Genomic DNA, 27,980 nt, shown 5'->3' with positions numbered 1-27,980 from the left:
CGTTTATAGTTCGATGATATAAAGCATCATTATGTCCCTTCTAATTTTGTGTTTCGAATGAGATCAGGAAAATAATTTTAAATTCTTACATAACATTTAGGCGACAATCATTTTCAAATTTATAGATATTCAATGCAAATCTTGTGGCACAGAGCAAGAAGCGGTCACACAATTATTTAGTCTCATCAGCATTTTGGAAGGACAGAAGACATTCTACACCAGTCATGCCTGAAGACATTTTATGTAAAAATAAACCATTGAGTTTTATGAAAAATCTTCAAGGCCAGACTCTCTAAGTCTTCCCTAAACATTAATATTTTCTTGCTGAATTAAATTTGTACATTTAACCTTATGTCAAACAAATAAGTGATCTTCAATTAAAGAACAATAGCTTCTAATTAAGTTGATTTGTTCTTTATTGTTGTTTCTTGGTTATGTTTAGATACAGATACTTTTTGTAGTTCTTTTAAGTGTTTACTTTCTGACATCTCCTACGACTGATATTTGGTTATTTTTTTACACATCGGAGTCATGAGTTGCATAAAAATGTCCAACTATGCCTACCAGCTGAAAGTCAGTATGTATGTCCATAGGTTATATGTTCAATGAAGAGAAAAAAAAAACAACGTTTGACTATTTGGTACCCATAAAAGTGCCTCTTCAGTCATTCTTTTTCAAAGTCATTTCAAAAAAGGAAATGATTAAGTTATCAAATATAGTAACTGAGTAGTATTCAGCTAGCTAAGAAAAAGTTGCAAGATACATGACGGAAAGTAAAAGATAAGTAAAAATCATGCCTTATTTGAGGGTTATAGTAACTAAGGTACATTTTACCACTGTTCAACAATAAATTCAAGGTAATCATAGGAGAAACCAAAACACATTCTGCCTGAACTGAGCTAGTTTACTTTATCATCGATATAAACAAGAGATTATTTGTATCCTACCAAAAATTAATGATTCACCTGCAGGGGGGACTTATAAATCTGTATTTTATGAGTTTTTTTTTTTAAGCTAATTGATCATTCTTTGATGTGTTGCAAATCCGCAATAAGACCTGCATAAATTCATCAAAGATTTAAGTGAAGCAGTTTGATTAATGTTTATACCTCAAACATAATTCCCAAATATGCTCAATCAACCTTTAAACCAAAGAATTCTTCTGAGCCACTAAATTTAAAAGGAGATTCTTTTTTCTTTTTTTTTTTTTTTTTTGCATTATACCATCTCCAACCATCTTCATATTTCTTTGGCTTTTCTCATGCTCTTCATTCACGGTCTGAAATCAGGAGTTGAAGGAGGAAGAATAAACTCTATTCATCCCCATCTATCCACTTTCCCCACCCACAGCAGCCGGGGTCAGAGTCCAACCTCCTGCACAGAGCTATCTGAAAACAACAAAAAGCTACTCACTGAGCCAGACGAGAACACAAGTCCTGGACTTTTTACAAGGTTAAGTGGTTCTGGTCAGACTTAAATGTTTGGTTCCCACAAATAAAAAAGTAATTTGGCACTGGAGGATGAAGCCAATTCAGCATTCTGGTGGGAATATTTTCCTCTGTTAAATGAATAAATTGAGTTTTATGAGAAGTTCTCAAGCATAAAGTCTTGAATAAGTTTTGCTGTCTGTGAATGCAAATCCTCATATTTGCAATTTAGGTTTGTGTTTAGAAGCCAGCTCTTCAAAAGCACAGTCTTGCACATCAGTCAGATCTCTTTAAATTAGATGATAAAACTGATTGGAGAGTAAATAAAAAACAAACAAAATTCATAACATGACAAAGAATATGCATGTGGAAAGGGGTGAAAAAAGTGTCAGTAATTATCTGGAACACATAAAACAAAGATAAGTTGTGGGCTGCGTGATTTGAAAGGTGAGGAGGCCCGCAAGTGGGTGAGAGATACTGTGTGCAAGTGAGACAGTCCAAGGACAAGAACTCAATCTGCAGAAATATACAGTAAGACGTCCAGGTTTCTGAGTGTAAAAGGGCTTGTTTTGGATCACCAGTATTACAGCTCACTTTGATAATCAAGTATGAGAAAGGAGATATGAGGAAGTCATTACCAAAGAGCAACATAAACTCACTGAAGCAGATCTCATCATGTCTCACTGCCCTCGTGTTGTGGTTCAACTGTTCAGACTGACTCACAGGAGGAGCGACACAGTCAGGGGATCTTCAAGGACAAGAAGGCCACGCTGTCCTACACCGCTGGGTCTCGTGAGTCCAAATACAGACCTGAAGGAATCCGTCTTATCAGAGACACGACAGCCTGCAAAGAATCTGTGCATGAAGTTTACAAATGGTACAAGGTCAGCAGGCCCGTCAGAGTGGAGGGACGAACCACAGACAACACGCATCCATGAAGTACGGTGGCAGCTCCTGGAAAGCATGCAGCTGTTGATAGGTGTTTGTTGTATTCAATAAACTATCACATCCCACTGAGGTTCTTAAACGCAAAAGTTGTACCTTTTAGTCCTGTAATCCTCAGTGGAGATCATCTCCAGATGCACAATTAACACACCAGATATCCTTGGTTAAGAGTTTGGATAATAAGTAAGGACAAGTTTGTGCAACAGTAACTTACAGAAAGAGAGAATAACATTTACAGAACAAAGTCCAAGTCTTGTGTAAGTGGAGAAAAAAACATCTGAGCTCAGTTCCTTATGAACAAAGTACACTTTTATTTATTCCATTTCAGAAATTCTTTTTTTTTTTTTTTGGTCAAATATCAGATGTAAGGTGGAGAAAAGTGCAGAGTATGAGAGGTGAAGGTGCACAGGGCAGCAGGCAGGGGGCAGCAGATGATGCGGTTACTGGTCAAGAGGAAGGAAACCTACCAATGGAATGATTTACAGAGCAAAAACTGGAGTTTGTTTTATGTTAATTGTCCAGGAAATCTTTTACAACAGATACAAATACCAGTGAAACTGTTGGAGTTATTTTCTAATCTGTGGGTGAAGAACTTTTAGTTTTGAACAGGATTTGATTTGAAAAGATTGTTTGGTTGTTTTTTTGTTTTTTAATGCTTTTAGGAGGGTGTATATTGTCTTTATTGGGCCCAATACACCATTTCATGAATGTCCTTACTTATTAAAGATTTCTGTATCTGACAACACAAATTATTTTGGCCAATAACAATTACTATGCATATTTTATATATACATATATATATTTATTTTTTGTAATTAAAAAAATCCAGTATCTCTGCCATGACTTCAAGAATCGTTCTGCCACTCAAACCGCTCCATGTCTTTCACCCTCTATCTTCCCCCAACCCCATTTCAGGCTGTCAGCAAAGCTAAATTTACCATCGTCTCACACACATTCATGTAGCAAGCCTCCAACATATACACACACACACACATTGTCTCACACATCAGTTCTTTTACAAAAGGATCGAGCACAATCTAGCTTCCTCTCCCTCTCCCACACACACACATACACACACTGATTCAGTCTGTGATGGCAAAAACAACACAATGTCGAATCAAGGCAACGTGTACACACATACTGATCATTGTTCACATTCTCATACAGAAGTACAAAAGGCATGGGCTGAATTTCCAACAAAAACACATGTAAATGTACACAGTCGTAAAGTGCACATATGGCAGGGAAGCTCTGAGGGATGAAGACGCACGTGGGATGAAATGGAGACTTTTGGTGTCAACTTCCAGAAGAAAATAAAAGATTTGCTATAAAAAAAATTTTTTTTTAAATTCATGTTCACTGACAATCAGGTTATGATACAGTGTGTAAGGCAAACGTGGAGGGAAGTGGTTTTTCACATGATGGAGCAGCTGGTGTTCTCTCTGTGTGTGTGTGTGTGTGTGTGTGTGTGTGTGTGTGTGTGTGTGTGTGTGTGTGTGTGTGTGTGTGTGTGTGTGTGTGTGTGTGTGTGTGTGTGTGTGTGTGTGTGTGTGTGTGTGTGTGTGTGTGTGTGTGTGTGTGTGTGTGTGTGTGTGTGTGTGTGTGTGTGTGTGTGTGTGTGTGTCATTTTGGGAAAATATTCCCGGAAGAAATGAAACCAACTCAAAGTAATAGGCATGAAACACACACACACACACGCACGCACACACACACACACACACACACACACACACGCACACACACGCACACACACACGCACGGACCACCTAACCCCAGAATTTATTAAACACTCCTTATGTAACAAAACAAAACAAAACATAGTGACTGCAGCTTCCTGTTGCATTGCTTATTATTCCTATCTCAATCATTCCTCACACTAAAAGGCAATCCAGGTGAATACAAAAATCATATTTCCATCGCACGACCCACTGAAATTTCAAATCAAGCAACCAAAGTAAAATTGTTGACAAATAAAGCACAAATTGGTCAACAAAAACCACAACAACAGACTTAAAAACAACTAAGGCAGATGATTGAAATGAAAAGAAAAAAATCTCAGAGATAACGAATAACGCAAAACAAAGAAACAAAAGCAGCAGTGGAAACAAGAGAGGCACAAAAATAAAGGTGAAAAAAGAGGAAAAAAAAAAAAAAATCACAGTCAGCTAGAATGGCCTCCAACATGAAACCCCTCCTCCCCACTCTCTCTCTCTCTGGAACCATCAGCTGGCAGACCCCTTCACAAGGGGCACCGCTCCGTGTCTGCCAGTCCACTTTTGCCACGGACACATGTTGCATCCACACAGAGGACGTTACGACCTCTATTGTCAGCCGCAGCAAACTGCCATCGGCGCAGAGCTAAAAGCCTGTTGGGACGTCCAGGAGGCTGGCGAGAGTCAGTTTGAGCAGATGGGTTCAGGGGGGTCAATTTCAGAAGTACGCAAGAAACCGGACACAAACTCCCGTCACAGCTGGGAGTCAAAAACGGGAGCTGCTGTGGGTAGAAGTGATGTTTTTCCACCTTCATCCTGTCTTACAGTTATGATGAGTGGCAAAAGTACAAGGCAAAGTAGAGCAAGCATCAACCTTTTTTTTTTTTTGAAAGAGAGAAATTAAAAAGTTCAAAAGAAAAATGTAAAACAAAGTGTACTTCGATGAAAGTCCTCGTCGTGTCATCATGCATGTCATCTGGGAGGATGAGCTCCGTCAGGGTTCGGGCGTCCGGCGGCCCTGATTGGAGAGGTGCGCGGGTGGAGGCATGGTGACGAAGCGATGCGCTCCTCCTACTCGACTTTAACACCCATCTTCTCTGTGTTTAGTAAGTAGAGGCTGTCGTCTATCAGGAAACTGGAGGCAGAGCGAAGTGAGGGTCAGTCACCGTCAGGTAAATGATCTAGATTCATCCTTTTCTTAAAGGCACAGCTAACAATAACCCTTCTCTCCCATTTTATTGACATTGTGCGGCCAAAACTAGAGCCGATTTTATCAGCCTTTCACAGGTGTGTCGGTATCATCATATGTGCTGTCTGGTATGAAAACTAGGGACGGGTCCTGACTTTTGAATTTTCGAATAGTCATTGAAATATAAAAAGTTGATTAGTATATCTACTGTGGCCCTTCACGAATGAAACCGGCTTTTTATTAAATCATGCTTAGTCACGATTTAGAAATTGGCCTCTTTGTTTTTTTTATAAAATTATAATTATTTACAATGATTAAATTCAATTAAGTTATGTGAAGTTAGTTTGGACAGTACTGTTAAACATCCTGCCTCCATCTTTGTTTGCTAACCACATCGCATCTGATACCGCGATATTGGATTTTTTTTTTTTTTTTAATTTTTTACTTCCTTATATCGGTATCGGCCCCAAACAACCAGTATCAGTCGGGCTCTGGTCAAAACATTTTTTTTTTTTTGTCCTTTGAGATGCTTCTCTTCAGTACAAGTACGAAACAAAGGCAGGACAGACCTGTAGAAAAGGAAGTGCACTGGGATGGTGCTGAGGTGCCAGACAGCGTGAGCGTCGAAGACCCAGAGCAGCGGGGGGAAGTCCAGCAGCTCGAGCAGGGCCAGGCCGTGAAGAAGCAGCACCACCAGGCCGCACTTCCACCAGTACGGCATGGTCCCCCGGTTCTGCCAGCACCAGCACAGCCACCACAGGAGGTTCACCATGCCTTCAAAGACAAAAACAAAAAAGACGAGACACCAGCTCAGATCAACAGCAATAATTGCAATTCAACATTGTCCACTGTCACCCTGCGCATGAAAGTGGACCAACCATCACACAGCAGCACACAAAACAGCTGACAACCAAATATGAGCGCCGATGGGAATTCTGAGCATTCGCCGTACCGATGGTGGCGTTCGCAGCCATGTTGTAGCCGTAGTCAAAACTGACGAAGGTCAAGTAGGACACGTGGGAGGTGAAGGTCAAGATGAGCAGGACGCCCACCATGCTGGACACCCCCGGTCGCCTCAGACCCAAAGTTCTGGCAAAGAGGGGACGGAAACAGGGAAGAGATATAATGTGATGGCAGAAAGTGTTGTAACAGAGACTTTTACCACGAGTTGAAAGTCCAAAGTTTTCACCCTGCTTGACATCATTTCTGGCTTCTGTTATATTTGCTATTTAATACTGTAAATATTAAAACTTAATCCAGGAAATAGCAGACATATATTCAAACCACGGTCAATGATTACCAAGTCTGAGTGCGGTTTTAGATCTCCTGCGAACACATTTGTAGGAAACATGGTTTTATAGCACACGTACCTGACACAACACAGGTAGATTGAGTAAAGAATGACTGCTGTCGCACAGAAATAGTCCATTTTCTGAAAGAGAAAAACCAAACGGAAACACATTTTTCTTTTACTGTCAACACAAGCCAACATCAGGATCAACACAAAGTGTTGTGTCTGTTGCTCTTTCCAGAAATTATACTGCACCCTGCTGGAAAGCTTGTCAGTAATGACATTAGGATGTTACTGATTCAATAAGCTCATTAGCCATTAAAACGGAGGAGCACTAGTCTCAGCAGGTGGTCTGGCCGCCGGAAAGGTGTTTTTCACTCAGCAAACAACAAAGTGGTATTCTTTTTTTAATTAACGCTGAACCACCTGACTTCCTGTAATCTGAAAAGGTTGCTTTTAGCAGCGCTCTGCTCATTGTTTTGGGTCTGTGTACTGAGTCACAACGGCTCTCCCCAACTCTCCGTATAAACAGCGGTCAGCTGCTGCCAGCTAACAAACTGACTGAACAGAGGTTTCACACAGGGTAGGAAGGTGCTTTCCAAGTAAGTGGACCAAAAAGGGAATGAAAGGTGAGAAATTATTAAGTTTATGTCAGAAAAATATCATAAGCCAATTTGTCTTTTTACAGTGGATTTTGTTTTCTGTCATTTGGTGGACATGAATGGTTTTAATACAAGTGTCTAGAGCTCTTAACAACCATTACCTCAGTGAGATAGGTGTCCCGGGTGTGAAACACTGTGGACCAGAACCAGGCATTAAGAGATACCTAAACACACACACACACACAAACACACACACACACACACACACACACACACACACACACACACACACACACACACACACACACACAGGATCCCGTTAAAAACGAGCAGTAGCTTTGGTGATGAAATTAGTGTAAAGACACAGCGGACGTGGTGTATTTGTTTTGTTCTTATCAACTCACCAGGGAGAAGGCGTTGATGGTGTGGTACATGGGGCTCTGGCGTGGCACTGTGCTCCGATAGCGCAGCAGCATGAGAAGGCAAGCTAGGCCGTTAAGTAGAGAGGCCAGCGCGGAGGCCGGCTCCTCAAAACACAGGAAGCGTGCAAACGGCCACTGGGGAGAAATAATACACACTCATTATTAAAGGTTTAAAGGTTAAAGGTAAAGTTTTGGTAAAAAAAACAACAACATTAAAATCACAGAATATATTAATATGGGGGGTGGGGGGGACTCCAGCGTCTTCTTCAGTATGAAAGAAATTAAGATATGATTTTGGGGTCCAACTTTGGGATGCTCATCGTGGCCCGTTAAAGAGGAACAAACCTTGCCGTGGAACTGTGGCACTCTGTACCCCTCAGCCTGGTAAAGGCCCACCGTGGTCCACATGCACTGATAGCGACAGTCATCTCGGCACGTCCAACCTACGACACAGGAACAAAGAGAAAGGGAGCTGAGGTCTGGCACGGGTCAGAGGGTCGACTTCAGTTTGCCTTATACTGTACATAATAAGCACGAATTGCCGACAATGACATATAATATTTCAGCATTCAACTTTTTAGAGAATGACGCCAAGGAGGGTGCAGGAGGCGATGCAGCATCAGGGCCTGGACCATCAGGCTTATGAGCTGAGACTGAGATATCATTTACGTGTACTTCATATCACGGCATTGCTGCAATTTAGAGCCGCTTGCCCACCTTGTTTTTTTATTCATATCTTCACACTATTTGCACCTTATATTATAATTATTATTATTATTATTGCACCTTACTATTATTATATATCCCTTCTCAAAATGTATCTTTTTTTTTTTTTAAAGCACACTTTTTTGTCTCCTACTTATCTTACCCTTTTCATTACTATTGTCTCCGTGGATATATTGTTGGGGATTTTATGCAATTTTATTTGTATTATTTCTGTCTGATTTTATTTGCCTCAGCCCTGGAATGTTTTAGTCCTGGTCATACCATGTAAAGCACTTTGTAGCCTTGTTTGTCGAAGTGCTTTATAAATAAAGATTTGTATTTATTTCCGTGCTTTATTGTGTGACCGATTCATCTTTTTTTTTTTTACCCTTGCTAAACAAACAATACATCAAGTCATTTTTAAAGCAAAAATTATTCAAAAAGAAAATTCTCCAGTCTTTTTTCTCCAGTGTGAACGATGGCTGCTTTTCTCTATTTTAAATCAAAGTAAACTGCATTTTTAGACATAATTAGGCCTTTAAAAGATGCTTCCTTTGGGCTCAGATTAATGAATAATAACAATCACGGTTAGTGGCAGCCATGAAAATGTTCTTTGTGTTTGCAGCTTTAGAAAAGCAGGCCAACTGGTTGTGTGTGTTGTTGTTTTTTTTAATCTCAGGCAGACACACCACACAAATGTAAATGATGGTGGACTTACAACAGGACTATAGGGACGCCTTGCTCAGCCAGAATAACTGGCTTTCGATTTACAAGGCTGTTTTCAGGTTGCTAAGTAAAGGAACATATTTCATGACATGAAGATGACATGTCAGTCCGCAGTCATGACACACGAGGCGACAGAAAGCCGTCGCATGGATGAGTGAACTTCCATGTTGTGTAGTAAACAAACACAGTACGCAGGGATGTTGCTGGAGGCATCTGTTGCTAAGCGAGCTAAGCTAGCTGAACTTCCCTGCCGACAACAACCGCCCACCTGTCATCGCCATGTACTGCGGCTGGGCGGACTGAAAGCCCCGCAGCCGAGCTCCGGTGCAGTTGGCCCGGACGCACTGCTTCACGCAGTCCTGGTACACCGGCTCCTTGTCGCCCTGAGAGGACTGCACGGCGGTCGCCGACATCAGGAGCAGGACGGCGGTGGCGGCCAGAGCGGGGAGTCCGACAGATGTGCCGCGGGGTAACACCGAGGCCATGGCGGCGACTCTCGGCCCGTCGGTACTCGCGAAGGCACGGCGGGGCGGCCTCGGGGTCCGCATCACCACGGGGCCATTTCCCAGTTTGTGGTGACAAACCAGGTCTTGAAATGCTTCACAGTTTCCAGCGCTGGGTGCCCACTGCTCCCCCTGCGCTCTGGTCCGGGTCAAGTTCGACACTCACAGAGCGTTTCCTGCCGGGTTCTCCAAAATAAAATAAGGCTTACGGAGGCATTTATTATGAGTGGCATACCATCGAGTTGCAGCAATCCTCTTTAGCTGTGCATACTTCATACGTCAGTATTGTTACCCTGACTTGTTTCTAAAAAAATAATATATGTTTAATAAGAATGCTTATCAATTAGATTGACTTGGTATTTTAAAGTTGCATATTTGATGCTTTTATTTTGAAGGCAGAAGGTTTTGCCATAGTAAATTTAAACATCTTGTTTTGGATGGCAAGGTCACTTGGTCACGTCACATTGATCTATTGATTTTGTATTTACGTATACATTTATAGTTGTTTTTTTTACCGCTCATTATTATTATAATTATTATTATGATTACAACTATAATTATTATTTATTTATCTCATTTAATCTTACAATCACCAGAATATTATTGAACCTTTGATTTTGGGAGGATGGTTAGACTTTATAGTTCAGTATTTTTTACCAGGACTTATTCACAGTTTAAATCACCTTATTAAAAAGAAAACCACCCTCCAAACCTTGAAAATGCTTCACTATATGCATATTACAATGCAGTCAGCGTTTTACAGGGCCGTCCACAGCAGTGCTTTCCCCCGTGCCCCCACTTAAACCAACAGACACAGTGTCATACGAAAGATAGCAGATTTTATTTGTACTTCTTCTTTTGTTACAGTTGAGACACAGACACAGTCACAACAACAGGAGAGAAACAGCAGTGAGAGGGCTGAAGGAGAGTCTAAAACAAAGACGTTTTGCTTTTGTTTATTTCTTTCCTGCCTCCCAATCACCATTTTTCACCATCTCTTTCTCTATTAACAAGATTAAAAATTGTAATAATCATGCTTTCCTGTTTTCACTGCAACATTTCCTTTCATATGGGAGCGAGAGAGTGATTAAAAAGAGAGGGGGTAGGCAAACTATTATAGTACAGTACTCCAACGCTTTTTCTGTGCACTCCTCTCCAATACAAACCCAGGGAGGAGGCCATTCAACACTCCAGTCCAGGTTGAGACTAACAGACCACATTGGTCAGACCGCTCACTTGTTTCAAGCAAGTGACTGCGCATGCACCACAGCACCCAAGAGACATTTTGACCCACCACTGTATACACTGAACTGCATATGCATACACGCTATATGTCGGTATGATGCATGCACTGTTGGCCTCAACGCAGAAGGACAGAATGAGTGATGGAGGAAAAGGAGGAGGAACAAGAGGCAGGGACAGAGATAGAGAAAGTGTTTCAGTGTCACAAGATTATTTTTTATTGAAAATAATCCCATGTTCCCCTGTTGGTACTCACACACAAACACCCCCACAGCCTTATGTCCTCTCGCTGAGTATCTCGATAAAGGAGACAAGTCTTTTCATGTTGAGCTGGCGAGCGGAAACAGTGGGCCTGGGCGCGAGTGTGTGCAAGGAAGCCATGGCGTTGGAGAAGGGGGGGTGAGTAAATGGTGGCACGAGTATGGGTTTGACCGGAGGTAGAGAGCTAGAGAGAAAGAGATTTATTCCTCCTTGTCCTCTCCGTGTGTGATGACGTAGCAGATGTTCTTGTAGTCAACGTTGCCAGCCACATCAGGGGGGAAGGCAGCCCACAGGTTGGTCATCTGCAAAGGAGGCATTAAATAAATTGATTATAACCCTGAACAAGTGAGGGCGGTTTTGGGAAGAGAATCCGCGCGAGACAAAGACTGATCAGCTCACCTCCTCGGGGGTGAACCTGTCACACTGGGTAGTCAGGAGCTCATCAATGCTGGGGAGGAAAAATGCAGAAAAATAAATGAGAGCCATTGAGAGGTTTGATAGAAGTTAAGTTAGTAAGTTAAAGGTAAAAGCACTTACAATTCCTTCTTGATGGAGCCGGTGGCCTCGGGGTCCAGGACCTTGAAAGCGCTCACGATAACGTCCTCGGGGTCAGCACCTTAGAGTAGAAGAAGACCCATTAGTCTCGATTATGAAGAGAAAAAAAGTTTTACAAACGAATTTACAATAATGAAGGGAATTGTTTCAGTAAATAAAAGAAAAATAAATATTTCATGAAATACAACAGAAAGTGACCTAAAAGGGAGGATTGAATAGTTTAAGTTTATGTATCAACGCACCCTTCAGCTTCTCGCCGAACATGGTCAGGAAGACGGTGAAGTTGATGGGGCCGCTGGCCTCCTTCACCATGGCCTCCAGCTCCTCATTCTTCACATTCAGTTGGCCCATGGTAGCCAGCACGTCCCGGAGGTCGTCCTTGCTGATGATGCCATCTCTGTTCTGGTCGATGATTGTGAAAGCCTACGGGAGAAAGATTGGTAAGATAAATCAAACATTATAAAAACTAAACGGTTGTTTTCTGTTGGAGAAAGTGACTGAGCAGATGACATTGAAAAGCCTTTGCTTTCTGAGACTTTAACTAAAATACAAGTAGTAAAACTGAAAACTGAGATTCTCACAAGTCTTTATTATAAGACTTGTTAATCTGAGTTATTTGCATAAGATTGTGTGTCAACATAAACATGTAAATGTGGAGCTGTTAGTCGCTTCTCTTTCCACATAGCTGGCGCAGCACCCTATGAAACCAAAGATGGCATTGCAAACCTTTTGGGACTTGGCAGCTGGTCGGCCACTTGTCTTTCTAAGGTGTTAAAATGGTTTTGGAATGTGAGACAACCCCCTTGTGACATTTAAGGAGAAGATATTGATTACAGCTGTCATCCTTTTGCCTTGTGACTAAATCCTCTGACCCTGCCACCAATGTTCTTTCTTTCTTTCTTTTTGAGGTCTCTATAGGGACAGTAAAGCTACTGTAGCTATTGTATTCTCTTTGATCTCTACCTGTATACTAAGGGAAAACTCCAGAAATGAATCCTGATTTTTGTAATCTCCTAAAAACAACATGAATTTCCTAATTGAGCAAATTTTACGACTTCAATTATTATAAAAAAAAAAAAAAAAAAGCTTTATTTAATAAGGGGAAACAAATTGTTGTTTCGCCCTTATTCGTCCTTAAGTGAAGCCTCAATTTAAGGTCAAGTGACCTCGAATGTCATCTTGTTCTTTATACTTTGAGACCCTCTTCCCTGCTTTGATTAATATTACTGTCCACCAGCTGTTGGGCTGCATTCCAGTGGAGTCACAGAACAAATGTCTCCAAGGAGAATTACTGAGCGAGCCCAGGGGAGCGGTAGCTGCTGTCATTGAAAACACCTAGATTTACTGTCCTGTCATGCTGGTGAGTAAATTTTTCCTGTCATAATGCCAAACTGATCAGGTCAAGATGTTTCGTGTGCATTCTCGCATTACCTCCGAGGTCAACCGTTATACACCATCATCAGCTATACGAGCACCACAAGGGACCTCAGATTTGACTTCTGGGAAAACTTTGGCTTGTGAAATCTGTGAGATGAAGAAAATGTTACCTCTTTGTACTCCTGGATCTGGCTCTGCTCAAACATGGAGAACACATTGGAGGATCCACCCTCACCCTGCTGCTGCCTCCTCTTGGCCTTCTTGGGTGCCTGGGAAATGATACAAAGGTCAAATACACTTCAGACGCACAAACATTCACCAAACAAACAGCTAACTAATTAACTAACGGTGCTGAAAAAAAAATCACAACGTGAGCTCAAAAACAAAAGAACCCAAAGGTGTCCTAAATAGCTGGTTTCAGCCAGCGAAACATCTGTACTGTTCCATAAACATTCCCAAATAAATAAAACTAAATAAACCTAAACTGAATAAACCAAAATAAAGAGCTGTAACTGGTGGCTTGTGCCAATTTGCCAACAGAAACACACTATCAAGTGAAGAGGTGATTTTTTTTTTTTTCTTGAAAAACCGTCCATGTTGAACCTACAGTATTAATCAATTTAGGATAAAAGACTAAGCAATGGCTTTGGGGAATATAATGAGAAGGCAATGATCCCCAAACAGATTGTATTTGAGTATTTCATCATGGTTAAGGTTTTTGTGTTAGTCAAACTTTAGCTATAGCCAGCAGATAAAAGTTAGCGCTGGGTCCAAATCCAGAGTTGGGAGGCTTGACTTAAGAGACTCCTCCAAATTCACATGATGGGATGTTGGTAATCCAGATAGCAAAATGTATCAGTGATGCGCTCGTCTTATCAGTTTAGTGTAGAGAGGACCCTAGAGACCGTTCTTCCAAGGAAGGTGGCCACACTCACCATCTCTCAAGTTTGTGGGGTTGTTGGTGGTCAAGAAGAGAAGCCTACGCCAAGCCGATGTGACTGACATGTAGGTTTTGGACCCGAGGGGCCTTATATACTAGCCCACGGGGGGGGCTAACTTTAGCCACACCATCAGGTTTGGCAGGAAAACAGAGCTGAGGGAAAGTAAGAGAAAGAGGGAGGAGCGAGGTGGCGGCTGAGCGGATCAGCTTACTGATGCTCCAAAATAGGCCGCAGGAGTCTTGGAATGAGGTGAATTCAATGCCAACACACAGGCCTGACTTTGGTGTCATCCGTGGACTAATATGGCCAAATGGACGCTGAGGGACAACTGAACAGCCCCATACCCTTTTTCTTCTTCTTGACATAGTGAGAGTCTTTGTTGTGGCTATTTCTGTGAACTGTACAGCCACTGTGAGAGAACAAAGCTCAGCGCATGATGACAGCTTAATGCTGCTTTAACAGAAGCACAGATGGGACAGTCATCCTACAGTCAACATGACCACTGCCTTCTATCAATTAATACCCTTGAGCTGCTCTGTATCCCAGCGTGTATTTGTAGTTAACATATCCTGAAGTCATCACCTGTCTGAATGATAGGTTTGATGAGATGCTTGTGCCCACGAGGTAATCAGTCGTGGCCATCAGGGTTTATAAACAGTCGTGAAACCTGAAAACAGTTGGCTGGTGGACATTGGTTTAGCTCCAGTAATGGCACACGACTCCTTGGCCACTAAAAACAGTGACGATGCATCAGTGACACATGTAAACAGTCTTTTAACACTGACTCAGAGAAGAGGAAACACTTTGTGAAAACAATGTATTTTTAACATTTAAATTATGATTCGAAGAATAAAAAATAAATGTGAACCACATTTTATACAGAAAGAAAACAGACACTATAGAAAGCACCATAGAAACAGACATTCAAACATCGACACACAGCCTATTTTTTTGTCATATCGACTCAATGATTGGCGTCATTAGAAAGAACAAAAATAAGATATTAGAGGTTTCTAAGAACTGTTTTTCACGTCTGTCTTTCCTTGTCTTCCTCTGCGACAATTGGTCACATCTGTGATGGGATACAGCAAATGATGATGAGCATCATTCCCACCATGGATGCACTAATTTTGGGTTGCTCCTGGAGGCTCCCAGTATAGTTTCTTTAGACCCGGAGGACAGTGACCCACCCACCAAACTCCATATATGAGCTCTTTAGGGTGCCATCAATCACACCACTATACAGCTAAAGTATGTATTGGGATCCAACATCGGCGTGAACTGATACTGTGTCTTGTGCTTGTTTGTAGGCTTTGCATTTCATATGACCTCATTTTTCTAAAAGGGGCTGAAGTTTCTCTGATTATTGATTTTTTTTTATTTATTGATTTTTTTTTTATTTTAATTGATTTGAATTCATCCAACATCTGCTCACTAATAAATTAAAACTGGGAGAACTATTTGCAGCGGGAAAAAAATGGTTTTTGAATCTGTGTAAAGAGGGCTGCAAACAGATCGAAGAGCGGCCACTTGTGCTACTGTGTGGGCTTGAAGGTGAAAAGAGAGAGACACAAGAGGGAGAAAGACTAAGCACAGTCAAAGACTATAAAAACAAGACAGCTGTACAGACTGAAATAGCTCTGCTGCCCCCCACCATTCTCTTTCTCAGCCATTTTGACTCTCTTCTAAAATTCAACAGACTTCGCCCCCTCTTGGCCTGCTTCGCCCCCCTGTGCAACTGCCTTTTTTTTACCCACAGTCATTAATCAGATTTATAATGTAAAAGGGTTTTGAGCTTTAATTCACTGGTAAATAGACTAACTTAATGCATCAAGTCATCAATAACATTTGATTTCTGATTAATAGGGCCATTACCAAACATCAACGATGTAATAAAAACCTGTATTAAAGTACTGCGGTAATTTCAGCTGAAGACGTCTTTATTTATTTCATATTAAAACAAAAACTATTAAAATCAAAATGGACCAAATTTCGGACTCTCATTCAGGCAGGTGTCTCGTACAGAATTTTGTGTCTAACCCGCTAAATGATCAATTCTGATTCGATGACGGGTATGGATTGATTTTTGGTAGAGGTATTTGTTTGCAGTTCTACATTAATTTGGCAGTATTTAAATATTTAATTTCACGTCACAATTCTTTTTCTTTATATATATAATAATCATTTTCATGTTAAACCTGCTGTAAGGGAAATCATCCAAGGAAAACAGTAAATGAAATGATTCAGATGGATTTGGTACAGCACATCCACTGTAGCAGAGTAATGCAGAGTGATAATTCAAGAGACCAAATTCAAGTTGGTGTTTGTGTCTACGGTGTGCGTCCTCAAAAAAATGTCACGAGGAAAACAGTTCACTGTAGATTATAGATCATTTATTGATGAATCTATGGAATAATAAGTAAAAAAAAAAAAAAAGTCTATCTTAACAATGTCATTTCTATTTACACTAACTTTGGAACGTGACCATTATTTAAATTAATGTTTAGAACCTGAATAGGGTTCAAATTTATCATCCAAAATCGATCAAGTTTTCTTCCTGAACAGCTTCACCGCCGGGTCCTCTCTTTGACCAGTCAGCAATCAGTTCCTTTACTTCCTTTCCGAAGTCTTCATGCAGTTTACTGAAATCCTCCTTGATGCCCAAACAGAAGCCTGACCACTCCCCCATGGGCAGAGCAGGAGTGTTTACGGGCACCGCGTTCGCATTTCTCTTGGGCCACAGTTTGGGCGATCTCTTGCTGGCTGTTTTGGTCGAGATGGTCGGCGCTTGAAGCATCTGACTGGCGCTGAGGTTGGGTGCTGATCCCCCAGCTGCTGCTGGATATTCAGTCAGGGTTGAAGAGCGTGTGCTCAGACAGGATGCCGGATGTTGCGCCCCTGCTGTGTTGAAATTTGGCATGATGAAAGGTTTTCCCGGTTCGTTGGAGAGGGCAGCCAGTGTCTCTGCGGAGAGTGTAAAGAAAGATGGAACAACGCATAAACAAACAGCTGGAGTTACACTCATAGAAAGAACAAAGCTGCTTACATTGCATGTTTGGCAGATATATTCTTGTTGTATCATAGACTTGCTAATGTGACAGGAGGAGCCGCTGATCAAACCATCAATACTACAATCAATGGACGACCAGCTACCGCCACACTGACTGTGGAGCACGAAGGATGTGTTACACCTACATTCTTCAAATCTAGACATTTTCACAATATTTAATAAAGATTAAAAAGTCAGTTTTGTTTTATTAAGCTGCAAATCGGTGTTAAAACTCTTCTCAAACTTCCCACAAGGGGCCAGATCTTCACAATTTTGGTGTCGTTTACTGAGACTACCATCTTCCCTAAAAACAAATTATTACACTAAACAGTGAAACATTAGATGTATACAAATACATAAATAACTCTGCAATAAAACAAAGCTTTGAGTCTATTTCAAGTCTTTCCTGTCTCATCATCAGAGAGGAGCCGATTCACCCCTTTCAAATTTTGAAGCTATAGTTTGCGTCCATCTACTCAAATGTAAGGAAACTGAGCTTTAGCTTGTCTTACATGACAGTCAAATTGTCACTTTGGGTTTTGGACTGATGGTCAGACAAAACAGGACGTCACCTTGTTGCTGCGGGAAATTACAGCTGACATTATTCACAATTTTTTTAGACAAAAACAGAATAATCCAAGATTTTGAAAAAAGTAAGTTGTGGGCTTGATTTCAATCTACTCCAACAAAACCACAAATTTGGTTCTCGAACAGCTACTGTCCAGTTTAATTGGCTAAAAATATATTATGATGTGGTCGCTGAAATTGACAGATAGATGTTATGAGCTCATGTCGGTTTCCCCTGCACCACGGCGTACAGAGGCTGTAAACGGTGAAGTCACAGCCGCTCTCCAGAACAAAGGTTGCTCTCTTCCCCCCTGCGGAGATAAAGACACTCAACCGCCGTCTCTCACCTCTGTACTTCTTCTCCAGGTCCATCACCAGCAGAGCCAGGTAGCTGTGGTTGGCCGACAGCAGGGCTTTGATCCACGTCTCCTGGCTCGCCTCGTCCTCGGCGGCCAACTTGTACGTCCGCAGCCCCGGCTCGCTCCACACCAGCGAGAAGGCGAACTGCTCCTCGGACTCGCACAGCTGGATGGTGCAGCCCTCCAGAACAATCACTCCTATCAGGTCGCGGTCGGCCGGCCGGTCCTTGTAGAAGAGGAGGTTCCCCTTCAGCTGGAACCAGCGCTTTTGATAGGAAGTCTTTATGTCACCCTGTCTGACACATTGTGCAGGCTCTGGTTCACTGGCTCATTTACAAATTCCTCAAATAGCTTACACAACCGCTTTGATAAAATTAGAAGCTCGCTGAGAGGTTAAAAGTCACAGAACACCAAAGCGTGAGGCAGAACATTTGTTTCGATGTGTTGAGATTCATGCACTTTAAGTCACTTTATTTACTGCAATGAAACTTTGCACTGTGGGGTGTACTTCATTGACAATCTCTGTGTCCAGGACTTTGTCGGGTTTTTTTTTTTTTTTAGACTTAAGTGTATTATAAGTGTCTATCTATCTATTCCAAAAAAATATAACTGCTTTGATGAAATGAAAGCAGTTAAAAGAAGAAAACATTGGTTGTTGTTTTTTTTAAATGCAAAAGGTCACATTTATGCACTTTACTTCTCCCCTAATTTACTTCAAATGAAGTTGTCATGTTTTCCCCATGTAAATACACTTTTAAAATGATGTTATGACAAAAGGTAAAAGCATAGGGTCTAATTCCCCTTTAAATGAGAACATTGTTTATTCTTCCTCGATCCAGCCTGTCGTACCTTCTTGTAGAGGTATCCTTCTTTGTCCACAGGTGAGTTGCAAGATTCAAAATAGGTGAAAATTTTTTCATGAATCTTCATTTCAACATTACAGAATGCGCGAAACAGAATCTGCAAAACACACACCAAAAACATAAAAGTTAAGCCGACTTCCTCATTTATTAATGAGTTAATAGAGAAGTTGTATTGATAATGTTGTTGATGACACTCGTGTCTGGAGACAAAATAAGCTCGTTTCCGTGTTGCTATGAGGAATTGCTCCAAATACTGAGTTTAATACCCCTAAAGTCAGTCTGGTTTCTTTCTTACAGGAAGTTAAACACTTTAATATAGTTTATATATTTATTTTTTTTGCTGGACACGAGCCAGACTGACCGCCATTAATAACAACTGTTTTAAAGGGCGGTAATGCATAACTTCCTCTTCACAATAAAAAAACAAAAAAAAAAAACGACTCGGTATCGGTTTCCATTTTTAATATTCCTACAACCTGATAAATTACGAAGTCAGGCAAATTCTCACATCCACATGGTTCTTGCTTACTCACTTTTTTGAAGTATGTGAAAAACGTGTTGCTGTTTCCTCCGCGGGTGTGTGTGTGTGTGTGTGTGTGTGTGTGTCAGTCGCTTCCTGGTTTCGGTGCGCGGGGCAGCTCGACGTCAGCAGCACCAACACCGTGAGAGAAAACGACTTCAGCTTCGGCCTCGTTCAACTATTAAAGATGATTCCGCGTTTCAGTCCAGCTGTTTCTACGTAAAACCATTTTAAAATGATGTTTCTGACGCTTCGTTGTTGGGCAAATATATTGCGTTGGTGTCATTCTGCGGTATCCTGTTTCAAAATAAAGTTTTGTGCTCACTGATGGTTAATGTGTTTTTTTTGTAATTTTTTTTTAGCCTTTTATGTATTGTTGGAAAAAAATAAATAAATCACAAACTACTTGAAAAACTTAAAACCTGGCCACACATACCACTATTCCAGTGTTTCACTTTGATTTACTTTCGTGTTATGAGATAATGTTCAATATTAAGTATGAATGCTGGCGCTTTATAAATAGAACTTAAGTAAAAGTCCTGCACAGAAAATCCTACCTGGTTAAGTATAAGCAGCAAAATGTAGATAACATATTAAAACAAAGTACTGGTTTGACTGATGTTATTATATATATATATATATGACACCAATAAACTATTACTAGTGAATCACCATTGTGTTTAGCAGTATATTACTGTTGTAGCAGTAGGTAGAGCTAGAAAAATGTGATAAATGTGAGGGGGTCGTCAGATGATGACTGATGATTACTGGGAGAGGAAAGAAGAAAAAACAAAGTTCTGATCCATAAATCTTTTTTGTTGTTGTTGATATTATGTCATTTGAACATTTGTTTAAATAAAACCAGGAGAGAAGTTTAGAGGGGGAAAATCACTACGTAGTGGACCCGTTAACAACTCGTAGTCATCTGAAATACGACCTGACTACACAGTGCCGTTTGTAGGTCAGAAGAATACAAATTTGGAAACCACTGGTTTAAACTTTACAATTGATGAATTTTAAAAGCTTGTTGTATTACTCATTGTGTCAAATCATCATCTCAAAAGTAACTAAAGCTGTCAAATAAATGTAGTTGAGTAGAAAGTACAATATTTCCCTCTGAAATGTAACAAGAGTGGAAGTATAAAGTACGAATGAAAGTAAAGTACAAGTACCTAAAATTGCGACTACATTTTCAAGATTTTGAAATGTCTGTCGTAAACTGAACTACTGTTTTAATAGAATACTGCTGCAGGGCAGTTTTTGGCTGTGGCCATGTTGAGGCTGTTGCACTCAGCTGTGTTTGTTGCTTACTCAGTGAAAATCCCTGACATCTGTTGTGTAAAGTCGAGTGGCTGCATGTGATAATTTCTTACACATTCGGCTGTAATAATATTCCTCGACCCAAAGAACTCACGAGGTACTACACACTCCCGCAGAAGGGTGTCAGGTGATTTTGAAGGGATGTTAACCCGTCTGCTGAAGAACAGTTTGCTTGAAATGTCACTCACTGAGCCATTAGCGGTGGTAATAAATAACTGTATTGCTCTTGCTGCTGTGCGAGCCTCACTTCAATTTGCAATAAATATATCCAACAAACAGCAAGCGTGAAATCAAATCAGGCAGTTTTAAAGACAATCATGCGATTTTAAAAGGTTTCTGTCATTATCTGAATTTTAAAATGACAACACATTCTGTATGAGGTCACAAGGGGTGTCACACTTTATAGCACATCATCATCATCCTGCCTTTGACTGCTGAACCTGCCTTTTAGACCGAAGGCTCGTGGGAATCTGTTTTGACCAAAATCAAGAAGAGATGCACAAATATGGCTTTTGTAAGCAGGTCACATGCCTCTGGAAAGAAAAAAAATCATGTACAAATAGGACAATTAAAGTGTTAAAGGTTTTCCCATTTTAACAGGTGCAACAAAGCTAAGACGAAACTGACGGTCATGTCAACCAACTAGTCTGCAGCACACAGTCCTGAGATCAAGTCTTATCTGGCAAATTATTGAAATCACTGGTGTGGGTCAGTGAACACAGTGGGTTTTTTTTCTGTCTAAAACTTCTGCTAATTAAACTGTCTATTAGGTGAAATTCTAGTTTTTCAGCAAAAATAATATTGCACAGATAGTAAATTAGATACTGGTAGTATGTCTATATATGAGTACATCTCTATCTGTAAAGCACCGGCCTCTTTGCTTGAGGGATTGACGTCGGCAGCCCTGGTTCATCTTGTTAGGAAGGACACAAAAGACATTTATCAAACAGCTCGCTTCCAAAATCAGTTCCCTATCAGAACGGCAAAGTAAATCCTTGTAACAATTCCCAATGAGTTACAAGAGACCAGCCTCTTCTCTAGCGTACAATTTAAAGACACTGCAACTGTTTCTTAAATTAAGGGCTCATATCAAAACGGACTGATTTCGTATGGTAATCACTGCTGCTGCTCGCCCCATGCTTGCTGTAACTGCAAAGTCTCTCCAATGTGGATCCTCTGGTGTCTTTTGAGGTTCTCCCCTCGACTGAAGCTCTTTCCACACTGGTTGCAGTAGTACGGTTTCTCCCCCGTGTGGACCCTCTTGTGTTTTTTCAAGTCTCCTGCCTGACTGAAACGCCTCCCGCACTGCACGCAGCCATACGGCTTCTCTCCCGTGTGACAGCGCTGGTGGATTCTCAAGTTCCCGACCCTGCTGAATGACTTTCCACATACGACACACAAGTGTACGTCGTCTCTCCCGAGGTGCTCCATCCGGATTTGTCTCACGTCGAAGGCAGCCTTGTTGGCTTTCGCAAATCCGTGCCTCCTATGTGTGCCGTGGTTTGAATGGACAAAGACAAGACCGTACGGTTCAGCGCTAACTTGTGTCCGGTGTGTCTCAGCAGAGGTCTGGCGAGAAGAGTTGCAGCTTAAATCCACACATCCAGCAAACTGTTGTTCAATAGACGGTTCGGATGCTGCGCTGCGGTCTGTTGGCACTGGCTCTATTTTGATGGCAGTCAGGTCTACCCCAAACAAGGTGCTGGTGGAGGAGTTGCCCACATCATTTGATGACACTGCACCGGTGTCCCTGTTTGATATCTGGGCAGCCGCTGCATCCTCAGTGATATGTGTGACTTCCTCTGACTGTGCTGTGTCATGTTCTGTCGATGTTTGCGCCAAACCACACTCAGCTTGTGACTGAGCATGACTGTGGCTCTCCTGTTCTTTGGATTCCTGCTTCATGCCATCATCAGGTTCGTGGCTATTTATCAGCTTTTCCTCTGTGACAGCGACATCTGAATTATGCCTCTGAATGAGGGTTAAATCCTGATTGTGATTCTTTGTGTTGTCTTTTCCTTCATGCAACGGCCCGCTTGTAGGGAGAGAAGCTGTGAAATAAACACCAAACATAAGTGTGTGTGTGTGTGTGGGGGGGGGGTCACTTTTATTTAAGATACATTCACCAGAATGAAGATATCTCATGATCTGTGATGATGAAGATAATTACGCTTATACCCACGTGTGCTTCCTTTGGATATCCTGTCCTGGAGCTCCTGCAGTCTTCTCTTCAGACTCTCATTCTCTCTCTGGGTTCTGGCAGTTTTCTCCTGGTACTCCGACACGGTCTCCTTCACCACCTCCAGAACCTCCTGCACTGCTACAGTCAGTAGTTTGGCCACACGGGCATTCAAACGATCAAGTTTGGACATCCTGAAACGAAAACCCACTCACGGTAAAGAAAGTACCGCGGGCGAATGACTAAATAATAATGTGATCCTCTGCAACATTACCTTCAATTAAGACAACTGTCATTACACTATAATTAATAGGAGATGTCTGATAAACATTGCTGTTGGGTGACACTGATGTTTTATTACATAACAGCAACTTGGGGTAGAAAAACTGTGGTTTTTGATTAGCTGGTCACAAGTCGAAAAAAAACAGACAACCAGTGTTGTTATGAAAATGCAATTATACATTTTCTTCACTTCATACACATCTAAAAACGTCACTTAGCTCTAATCTTGGTCTGAGTTTTAAAATATCCCACGTAAATAATCTCGTACCATATTTTGATGCTATAATAATTGTTTTGTTTTTCGTGCTTTTGAAGTCTCTTCATGTTTATTTGTAATGACGCAACACGTTGAGATGAAATACAGTAAATACATCCAAGTTAAAACACCAACCGGTATAGCATTTCCACTGTAAGGTACTGGTTTCTTTTAACTGTTTACGTTATATTAATCTCAGTAAGAGATGTTTCAAAGTTTCCTGGCTAAGTAAGTTTTAAATTGCATGAGTACCTGCGAGTTAAGCTTCTTTAACGTCACTGTAACGTGGATAGCTAACGTTAGCTACGTCAGCTAACTCCGCACGTTATTGTTTCCCCTGTAAACATCCCTGAGGTCCGAGAAGGCGGCCATGTGCGGTTACTATGTGCGCGAAATTCTTGCTTTTTAATGACTTCTGATCAATTTAACTTTCAATAACTATTTTCAAAATGGACACAATATTACAAGACACAACCAGAGACACAACTCGGACCGGAACAAAACAATCCGCAACCTCCGGAAGTACAATCCAAATCACATCCGCTCTGAGGGGGATTTTTTTTTTTTTTTTTTTTCAAAATAAAAGTCCGAGTTCAAATATTAAACTTAACGTTAATGTTTAATGGGAATGATTTATTATTAATTAAACAGCTGACCTCGAGTAGTTGCTTTCATATTCTACATGAATTCGTTCGTAACATCAGTCAACTTTAACTCCCTATTGTCTTGTGACATGATACAGCCAGACAATGTTACGGCCAAATCTATCAAATGCTTTATTTGAAGCCAAGTCGTTACAGGAAAAAAACCCATAACAATAACCTAATTCAAATGGTTTAAAATGAGAGTTTCCATGGTGCCTCCCTGCTGCTGGGTGACTGTGGTCTAATTCTGTCCCTTCCGTTTCTCCAGGATCTCCTGATCATCAGGCAGGTCAGTCCTTGTTCCCACAAGGAGAATAGGAGCATTGGGTCAATGGTGTTTCACCTCTGGGAGCCATTTTGGCTTTACATTGTCACAGGATGCTCGGCTGGCAATGGAGAAGGAGATGATGACCACATCGACTTGTGGTCACTTGACTCTTCGCATGATAAAAACTTCGCCCCGAGAAGTTCTGAGACATAACCACAACACTTATTTTCCACATTATCATAAATCACAACACAAATGTTTTCAGATGTAATGGATTTTGTCCATACCTTTTTATTTAACACTTCAAAACCGGACCGTTATTATCAGCTAATATTGTAGTGTCTATTCAACATAACGGTCAACCTAGGTTAGAGGTTTCGTTTTTTCAGGCTCAAACGGAAATACAAACTCAAATAATTAGTTAGTCAGAAGTGCATCGCATTGACAAAAGAATAAAGACACTATCTCGTAATTATGAGATAGGAGGTCATAGATACCATATTTCTTTTCTTTTTAAAATGCAATACCGTCCCATACTATAGATAACCATCAAAATTGACATTTATGACCTTATATGATTGTAAAGGACATGTTAATAAAATCAAACTTAGCTCTCAGTTCAGTTGCATCAGTGTTGTGGTTGAGTATCTTGCAGGTTGCCAGAGTAAAAATGTAAAAAATGTGACATATCTGGTTAGGTAAGCAGGCAGTCTTTTAAACCCCATATCAAGTTTAAACAAGTTACATCTTGTTGAGAAGCAACAGTGAGTCATTGCTAGAAATTTGGGAATTGGGAAATACCTTCAAAGTTTTGGTAAATACATTTTGTCATCCACTCTGTAAACAAAATAATGACGTGCTGAAATGTTACTCACACTATTGGAAAAGGCCAAGAGCAGTAAACTGTTCAGAGACGGAGCAAGAATTAGTTCAAGTAAATGTTAATTTAGTTAGTTTAGTTAATGTCAATACTAATACATGCAACAAGGTGAACACATGAGCAGGAAGAGTTATGCTCTCAATTAAACAGGCAGTTGCCCTGAAGAGGTTTGAGCAGATAAAGACAAACTTTTTTTTTGGTTCAACTCACTGTTCCAATTGGATGTATTTGTATATAGGCCTACTGTCAGCCAAGTAAAAGTCATGATTTATGCACTATTCATGCCGCAGGATGCTCTAACCACACCACTGAGGATTGTGCTGTCACAACTCAGCTCTGAGTCCTGAGTCCTGTTGACTATGAAGCGCCCACCTCACCTGCTCCCAATTTTCCAAAGAACTCCTCTGTACATAAACCAGTTCTCGGAATCGCCTCTTTGCTGAACTGTTTAGTGCTCTTGTCCATCTCTCAAGTTGTTGTTTTTCTTGGCTGTTTTTTTATTTTCCCTCTGGATTTGTTTTCCTGCTAACCTGCCAGTAAGCTTCTGTTTTTTTTGTTTGCCAGGAAACCATTTGAATGTGTTCCCGTCTAGCCAATTTGCTTTCATTTGATTCTTCCTTGAGGCTTTCCCAGCACCAACTGTGACACATACAACATGCAGGGCCAATTCTTTACTGCTCAGTTTGTGACTGATTAACTTTAAAAAATACCGGTGGGACAGTTAGCTCAGTACTTTTCAATGTTTCAAACTGATGTTTTATCCAGCAGGCCACAAGTTGCTCAATACCTTGTGGGGGATTTAAGATGACAGCAAATTACTTTATTTTGGTTTTGAGATTCAGATTGCGTGCAGAATGTAAAATAATCTGGTAATACAGAAGCACTAAATGCATTTATTTTAATTTCAAAGTCAGAATGTGTAGAGCCACACTAGAAACTCAATGATCCGGTAAGTACCAAAGTAGACGAATCTGACAAACAATAGCAAGGCAGGAACAGAAGGACTGACTTTCTAAAAGGCACATTTTCACTCGGCTGGGCCTCCAAAAAGATGCTTGTAAGAAGATAAGCTTTACATAGAATTTGAACATTGAGTTACCCTTCAGTTTAATGTCCATACCTAAATATCAATCATGAAAAAGTCTGGATTCGTCAGCTATACTGTGCAGTTTAACAGTAGCGCTACAGGTGAGTTTGCTCGTGTTTCTTCATGTTACTTGAGTGACTGAAACTTTTGCCACAGAAACTGCAGCAAAACGGCTTCTCCCCTGTGTGGTAGCGTAGGTGTACCGTCAGGTAGCCCGACTGACTGAAGCGCTTGCCGCACATCGAGCAGCAGTATGGCTTCTCCCCCGTGTGCACTCTGTTGTGCTTCTTGTAGTCGCCGGCGTGCCTGAAGGTGCGGCCGCAGACAGAGCAGTAGTAGTGTTTTCGGACATCTGTCTGGAATACCGTCAAGCCTGAACTGGCCACTTTTATGTTTGTTTGAGTGGTGTGTTGTTTTTCTGCTTCAACGCTGCTGGCACCGTTGTGTCTTTGGGACTCTGGCTCTTCCAGGCCATTTTGATCCAGACTGAAGACAACCTGTCTTCTCCTAGTAGACTCCCTGTAGAGTCCCGAGAGGGTTTGAGGAGGTTCTAGGTCAAGTCTGTTAAAGAATGTAGTGCTCGTCGATGCATCACAATATAAATAATTCCCAATGCGCAAGCTGTCTTCTTCTAAGGCAGATTCTACTGTCATTGTCTGATCTCTGTCAGAAATTGGATGTGCAATAACAGAGTCAGCATGGTTTAAAACTAGTGCTGTCAGTCCATTATCAGTCTTCGTCTTAAGATTTGTTGGGTTGCTATTATGTGGTCCTGTTGCATCTCCAGGGGAGTTTTCTAATAATGTAATTGATGTGTCAAGGTCATGATCATGATCAGTGGGACACAGTGCTGCAGTGTGCTCATCAGAAGGGACAAGTTCAAGGTCCTCTCCCAGCTCTTCATTCTGCTTCGGTTCCACCTCAGCCTGCTTGGATGCGGAAGACAATTGTGGCACCATTCCTGCAGAACAACACGGACGTCGAAGACACATAAAGCATCTTTTTTTTTTTGGTATCAAATATTTTCAACATTTCTGGACAAGGGTGTTTTGGGGTGTTTTTTGTTGTTGTTGTTGTTGTTTTTTACCATTGCTCTCCACGTTTATCTTATCTTGGAGCTCCTGCAGCCTCCTCTTCAGAGTCTGGTTCTCTCTCTGGGTTCTGGCGGTTTTCTCTTGGAACTCAGACACAGTTTCTCTCACAGCCTCCAGTACCTCCTGCACTGCTTGAGACAGCAGCTTTTCCACTCGGGCATTCAGACGCACAAGTTTGGACATCTGTAATAGAAAAGAATAAGAGGTTTTAATTAGTCTGTATGTCTTTAATAAACATGTGCAGGAGCAAAGGTCTACAAACTTCCGTTTGCCCTCACATATTTATACAATTCTATAGCAGACAGATGTCACACAGGCTGTCGGATATTTATATTAAAGCTATATATATATATATATATATACAAAAAAAGTTAAATGACACGTCAAAGCTTTATATTTCTCTTTTAAAAGGTCATCACAGACAAACTGCACAAGACAGGTGTAGTTTTTGTAATACAATTATTAATAAAAGGAAGAGCAGCATACCTTGACTATACAAAACAGTGAATAAGGAGGGCTTTGATGAATCCCAGATTATGTGACGCTGTTCAAACGAACCACAAATTGTCCAATAATCACACTTACAGAGAATCGCATTTAAATGCAATCATTGTTTTGGGTAAATCGAGTAATAGCAAAACAGATGCGCGGTTGGCATCTTTATTTCCAGGTTTTCTCTCTGAAAACGGACTCTGCTCTCAAAACCGCTAATTG

At 41.0% G+C, this 27,980-nt stretch overlaps 6 protein-coding genes across 7 annotated transcripts in view; 1 reads left to right on the top strand and 5 right to left on the bottom strand.

Annotated features, from left to right (window-relative positions):
• The window catches only part of LOC138617029 (elongin-B-like), a 247,018-nt gene that overhangs the window by 210,957 nt on the left and 8,081 nt on the right, over nucleotides 1-27,980 (top strand). The gene's annotated exons all lie outside the window — the stretch shown is intronic.
• On the bottom strand, nucleotides 3,934-9,671 carry pgap3 (post-GPI attachment to proteins phospholipase 3). Its single transcript, XM_069691617.1, has 8 exons — nucleotides 9,288-9,671; nucleotides 7,934-8,031; nucleotides 7,571-7,723; nucleotides 7,328-7,390; nucleotides 6,644-6,705; nucleotides 6,226-6,362; nucleotides 5,843-6,047; nucleotides 3,934-5,219 (listed from the first exon to the last, which is right to left on the bottom strand). Exons 1-8 carry the CDS (start codon nucleotides 9,565-9,567, stop codon nucleotides 5,156-5,158), a joined length of 1,062 nt encoding a protein of 353 aa, XP_069547718.1. The 5' UTR covers nucleotides 9,568-9,671; the 3' UTR covers nucleotides 3,934-5,155.
• Nucleotides 10,342-13,985, bottom strand: LOC138616987 (myosin regulatory light chain 2, skeletal muscle). Its single transcript, XM_069691616.1, has 6 exons — nucleotides 13,893-13,985; nucleotides 13,128-13,226; nucleotides 11,823-12,003; nucleotides 11,563-11,641; nucleotides 11,425-11,473; nucleotides 10,342-11,327 (listed from the first exon to the last, which is right to left on the bottom strand). The coding sequence occupies exons 1-6, from the start codon at nucleotides 13,893-13,895 to the stop codon at nucleotides 11,226-11,228; spliced, it is 513 nt and encodes a 170-aa protein (XP_069547717.1). The 5' UTR covers nucleotides 13,896-13,985; the 3' UTR covers nucleotides 10,342-11,225.
• On the bottom strand, nucleotides 16,284-19,620 carry LOC138617025 (sesquipedalian-1-like). The gene is made up of 5 exons (XM_069691672.1): nucleotides 19,414-19,620; nucleotides 19,270-19,374; nucleotides 18,723-18,833; nucleotides 17,862-18,165; nucleotides 16,284-16,862 (listed from the first exon to the last, which is right to left on the bottom strand). The coding sequence occupies exons 3-5, from the start codon at nucleotides 18,801-18,803 to the stop codon at nucleotides 16,429-16,431; spliced, it is 819 nt and encodes a 272-aa protein (XP_069547773.1). The 5' UTR covers nucleotides 18,804-18,833; nucleotides 19,270-19,374; nucleotides 19,414-19,620; the 3' UTR covers nucleotides 16,284-16,428.
• Nucleotides 20,777-23,796, bottom strand: LOC138617016 (zinc finger and SCAN domain-containing protein 21-like). 2 transcript variants are annotated; one of them, XM_069691659.1, is made up of 4 exons: nucleotides 23,546-23,796; nucleotides 23,030-23,088; nucleotides 22,759-22,949; nucleotides 20,777-22,627 (listed from the first exon to the last, which is right to left on the bottom strand). In XM_069691659.1, exons 3-4 carry the CDS (start codon nucleotides 22,946-22,948, stop codon nucleotides 21,693-21,695), a joined length of 1,125 nt encoding a protein of 374 aa, XP_069547760.1. In that variant the 5' UTR covers nucleotide 22,949; nucleotides 23,030-23,088; nucleotides 23,546-23,796; the 3' UTR covers nucleotides 20,777-21,692. The 2 variants fall into 2 exon arrangements, with proteins under 2 accessions (XP_069547760.1, XP_069547759.1); XM_069691658.1 differs by lacking the exon at nucleotides 23,030-23,088.
• On the bottom strand, nucleotides 24,160-27,979 carry LOC138617019 (zinc finger protein 616-like). Its single transcript, XM_069691662.1, has 3 exons — nucleotides 27,753-27,979; nucleotides 27,260-27,449; nucleotides 24,160-27,133 (listed from the first exon to the last, which is right to left on the bottom strand). Exons 2-3 carry the CDS (start codon nucleotides 27,447-27,449, stop codon nucleotides 26,268-26,270), a joined length of 1,056 nt encoding a protein of 351 aa, XP_069547763.1. The 5' UTR covers nucleotides 27,753-27,979; the 3' UTR covers nucleotides 24,160-26,267.

This window comes from Brachyistius frenatus, unplaced genomic scaffold (genome assembly GCF_029030835.1).
Source record: "Brachyistius frenatus isolate BFR_SWC_R1_liver_20210118 unplaced genomic scaffold, ASM2903083v1 Contig_11, whole genome shotgun sequence".
NCBI lineage: Eukaryota > Metazoa > Chordata > Actinopteri > Embiotocidae > Brachyistius > Brachyistius frenatus.
Note: the sequence above shows the minus strand (reverse complement) of the source record. Positions and strands in the feature narration are given on the sequence as shown.

What these genes read in the sequence shown, in the direction of transcription:
- pgap3 (XM_069691617.1), bottom strand. Translation starts at nt 9,567, where the DNA reads ATGCGGACCCCGAGGCCGCCCCGCCGTGCCTTCGCGAGTACCGACGGG. An exon ending in CCATCAACGCCTTCTCCCTG is followed by an intron (nt 7,391 to 7,570) that starts GTGAGTTGATAA and finishes GTGTGTGTTTAG; the next exon opens with GTATCTCTTAATGCCTGGTT. An exon ending in GTGCACTTCCTTTTCTACAG is followed by an intron (nt 5,220 to 5,842) that starts GTCTGTCCTGCC and finishes CTCTGCCTCCAG; the next exon opens with TTTCCTGATAGACGACAGCC.
- LOC138616987 (XM_069691616.1), bottom strand. An exon ending in AGATCCAGGAGTACAAAGAG is followed by an intron (nt 12,004 to 13,127) that starts GTAACATTTTCT and finishes TTTCTCCCGTAG; the next exon opens with GCTTTCACAATCATCGACCA. An exon ending in GGCTCCATCAAGAAGGAATT is followed by an intron (nt 11,474 to 11,562) that starts GTAAGTGCTTTT and finishes TTTCCTCCCCAG; the next exon opens with CATTGATGAGCTCCTGACTA.
- LOC138617025 (XM_069691672.1), bottom strand. Translation starts at nt 18,803, where the DNA reads ATGAAGATTCATGAAAAAATTTTCACCTATTTTGAATCTTGCAACTCA. An exon ending in AAGGATACCTCTACAAGAAG is followed by an intron (nt 18,166 to 18,722) that starts GTACGACAGGCT and finishes TGTGTCAGACAG; the next exon opens with GGTGACATAAAGACTTCCTA. An exon ending in CCTGGAGAAGAAGTACAGAG is followed by an intron (nt 16,863 to 17,861) that starts GTGAGAGACGGC and finishes CACTCTCCGCAG; the next exon opens with AGACACTGGCTGCCCTCTCC.
- LOC138617016 (XM_069691659.1), bottom strand. Translation starts at nt 22,948, where the DNA reads ATGTCCAAACTTGATCGTTTGAATGCCCGTGTGGCCAAACTACTGACT. An exon ending in GATATCCAAAGGAAGCACAC is followed by an intron (nt 22,628 to 22,758) that starts GTGGGTATAAGC and finishes TTTATTTCACAG; the next exon opens with CTTCTCTCCCTACAAGCGGG.
- LOC138617019 (XM_069691662.1), bottom strand. Translation starts at nt 27,449, where the DNA reads ATGTCCAAACTTGTGCGTCTGAATGCCCGAGTGGAAAAGCTGCTGTCT. An exon ending in GATAAACGTGGAGAGCAATG is followed by an intron (nt 27,134 to 27,259) that starts GTAAAAAACAAC and finishes GTTGTTCTGCAG; the next exon opens with GAATGGTGCCACAATTGTCT.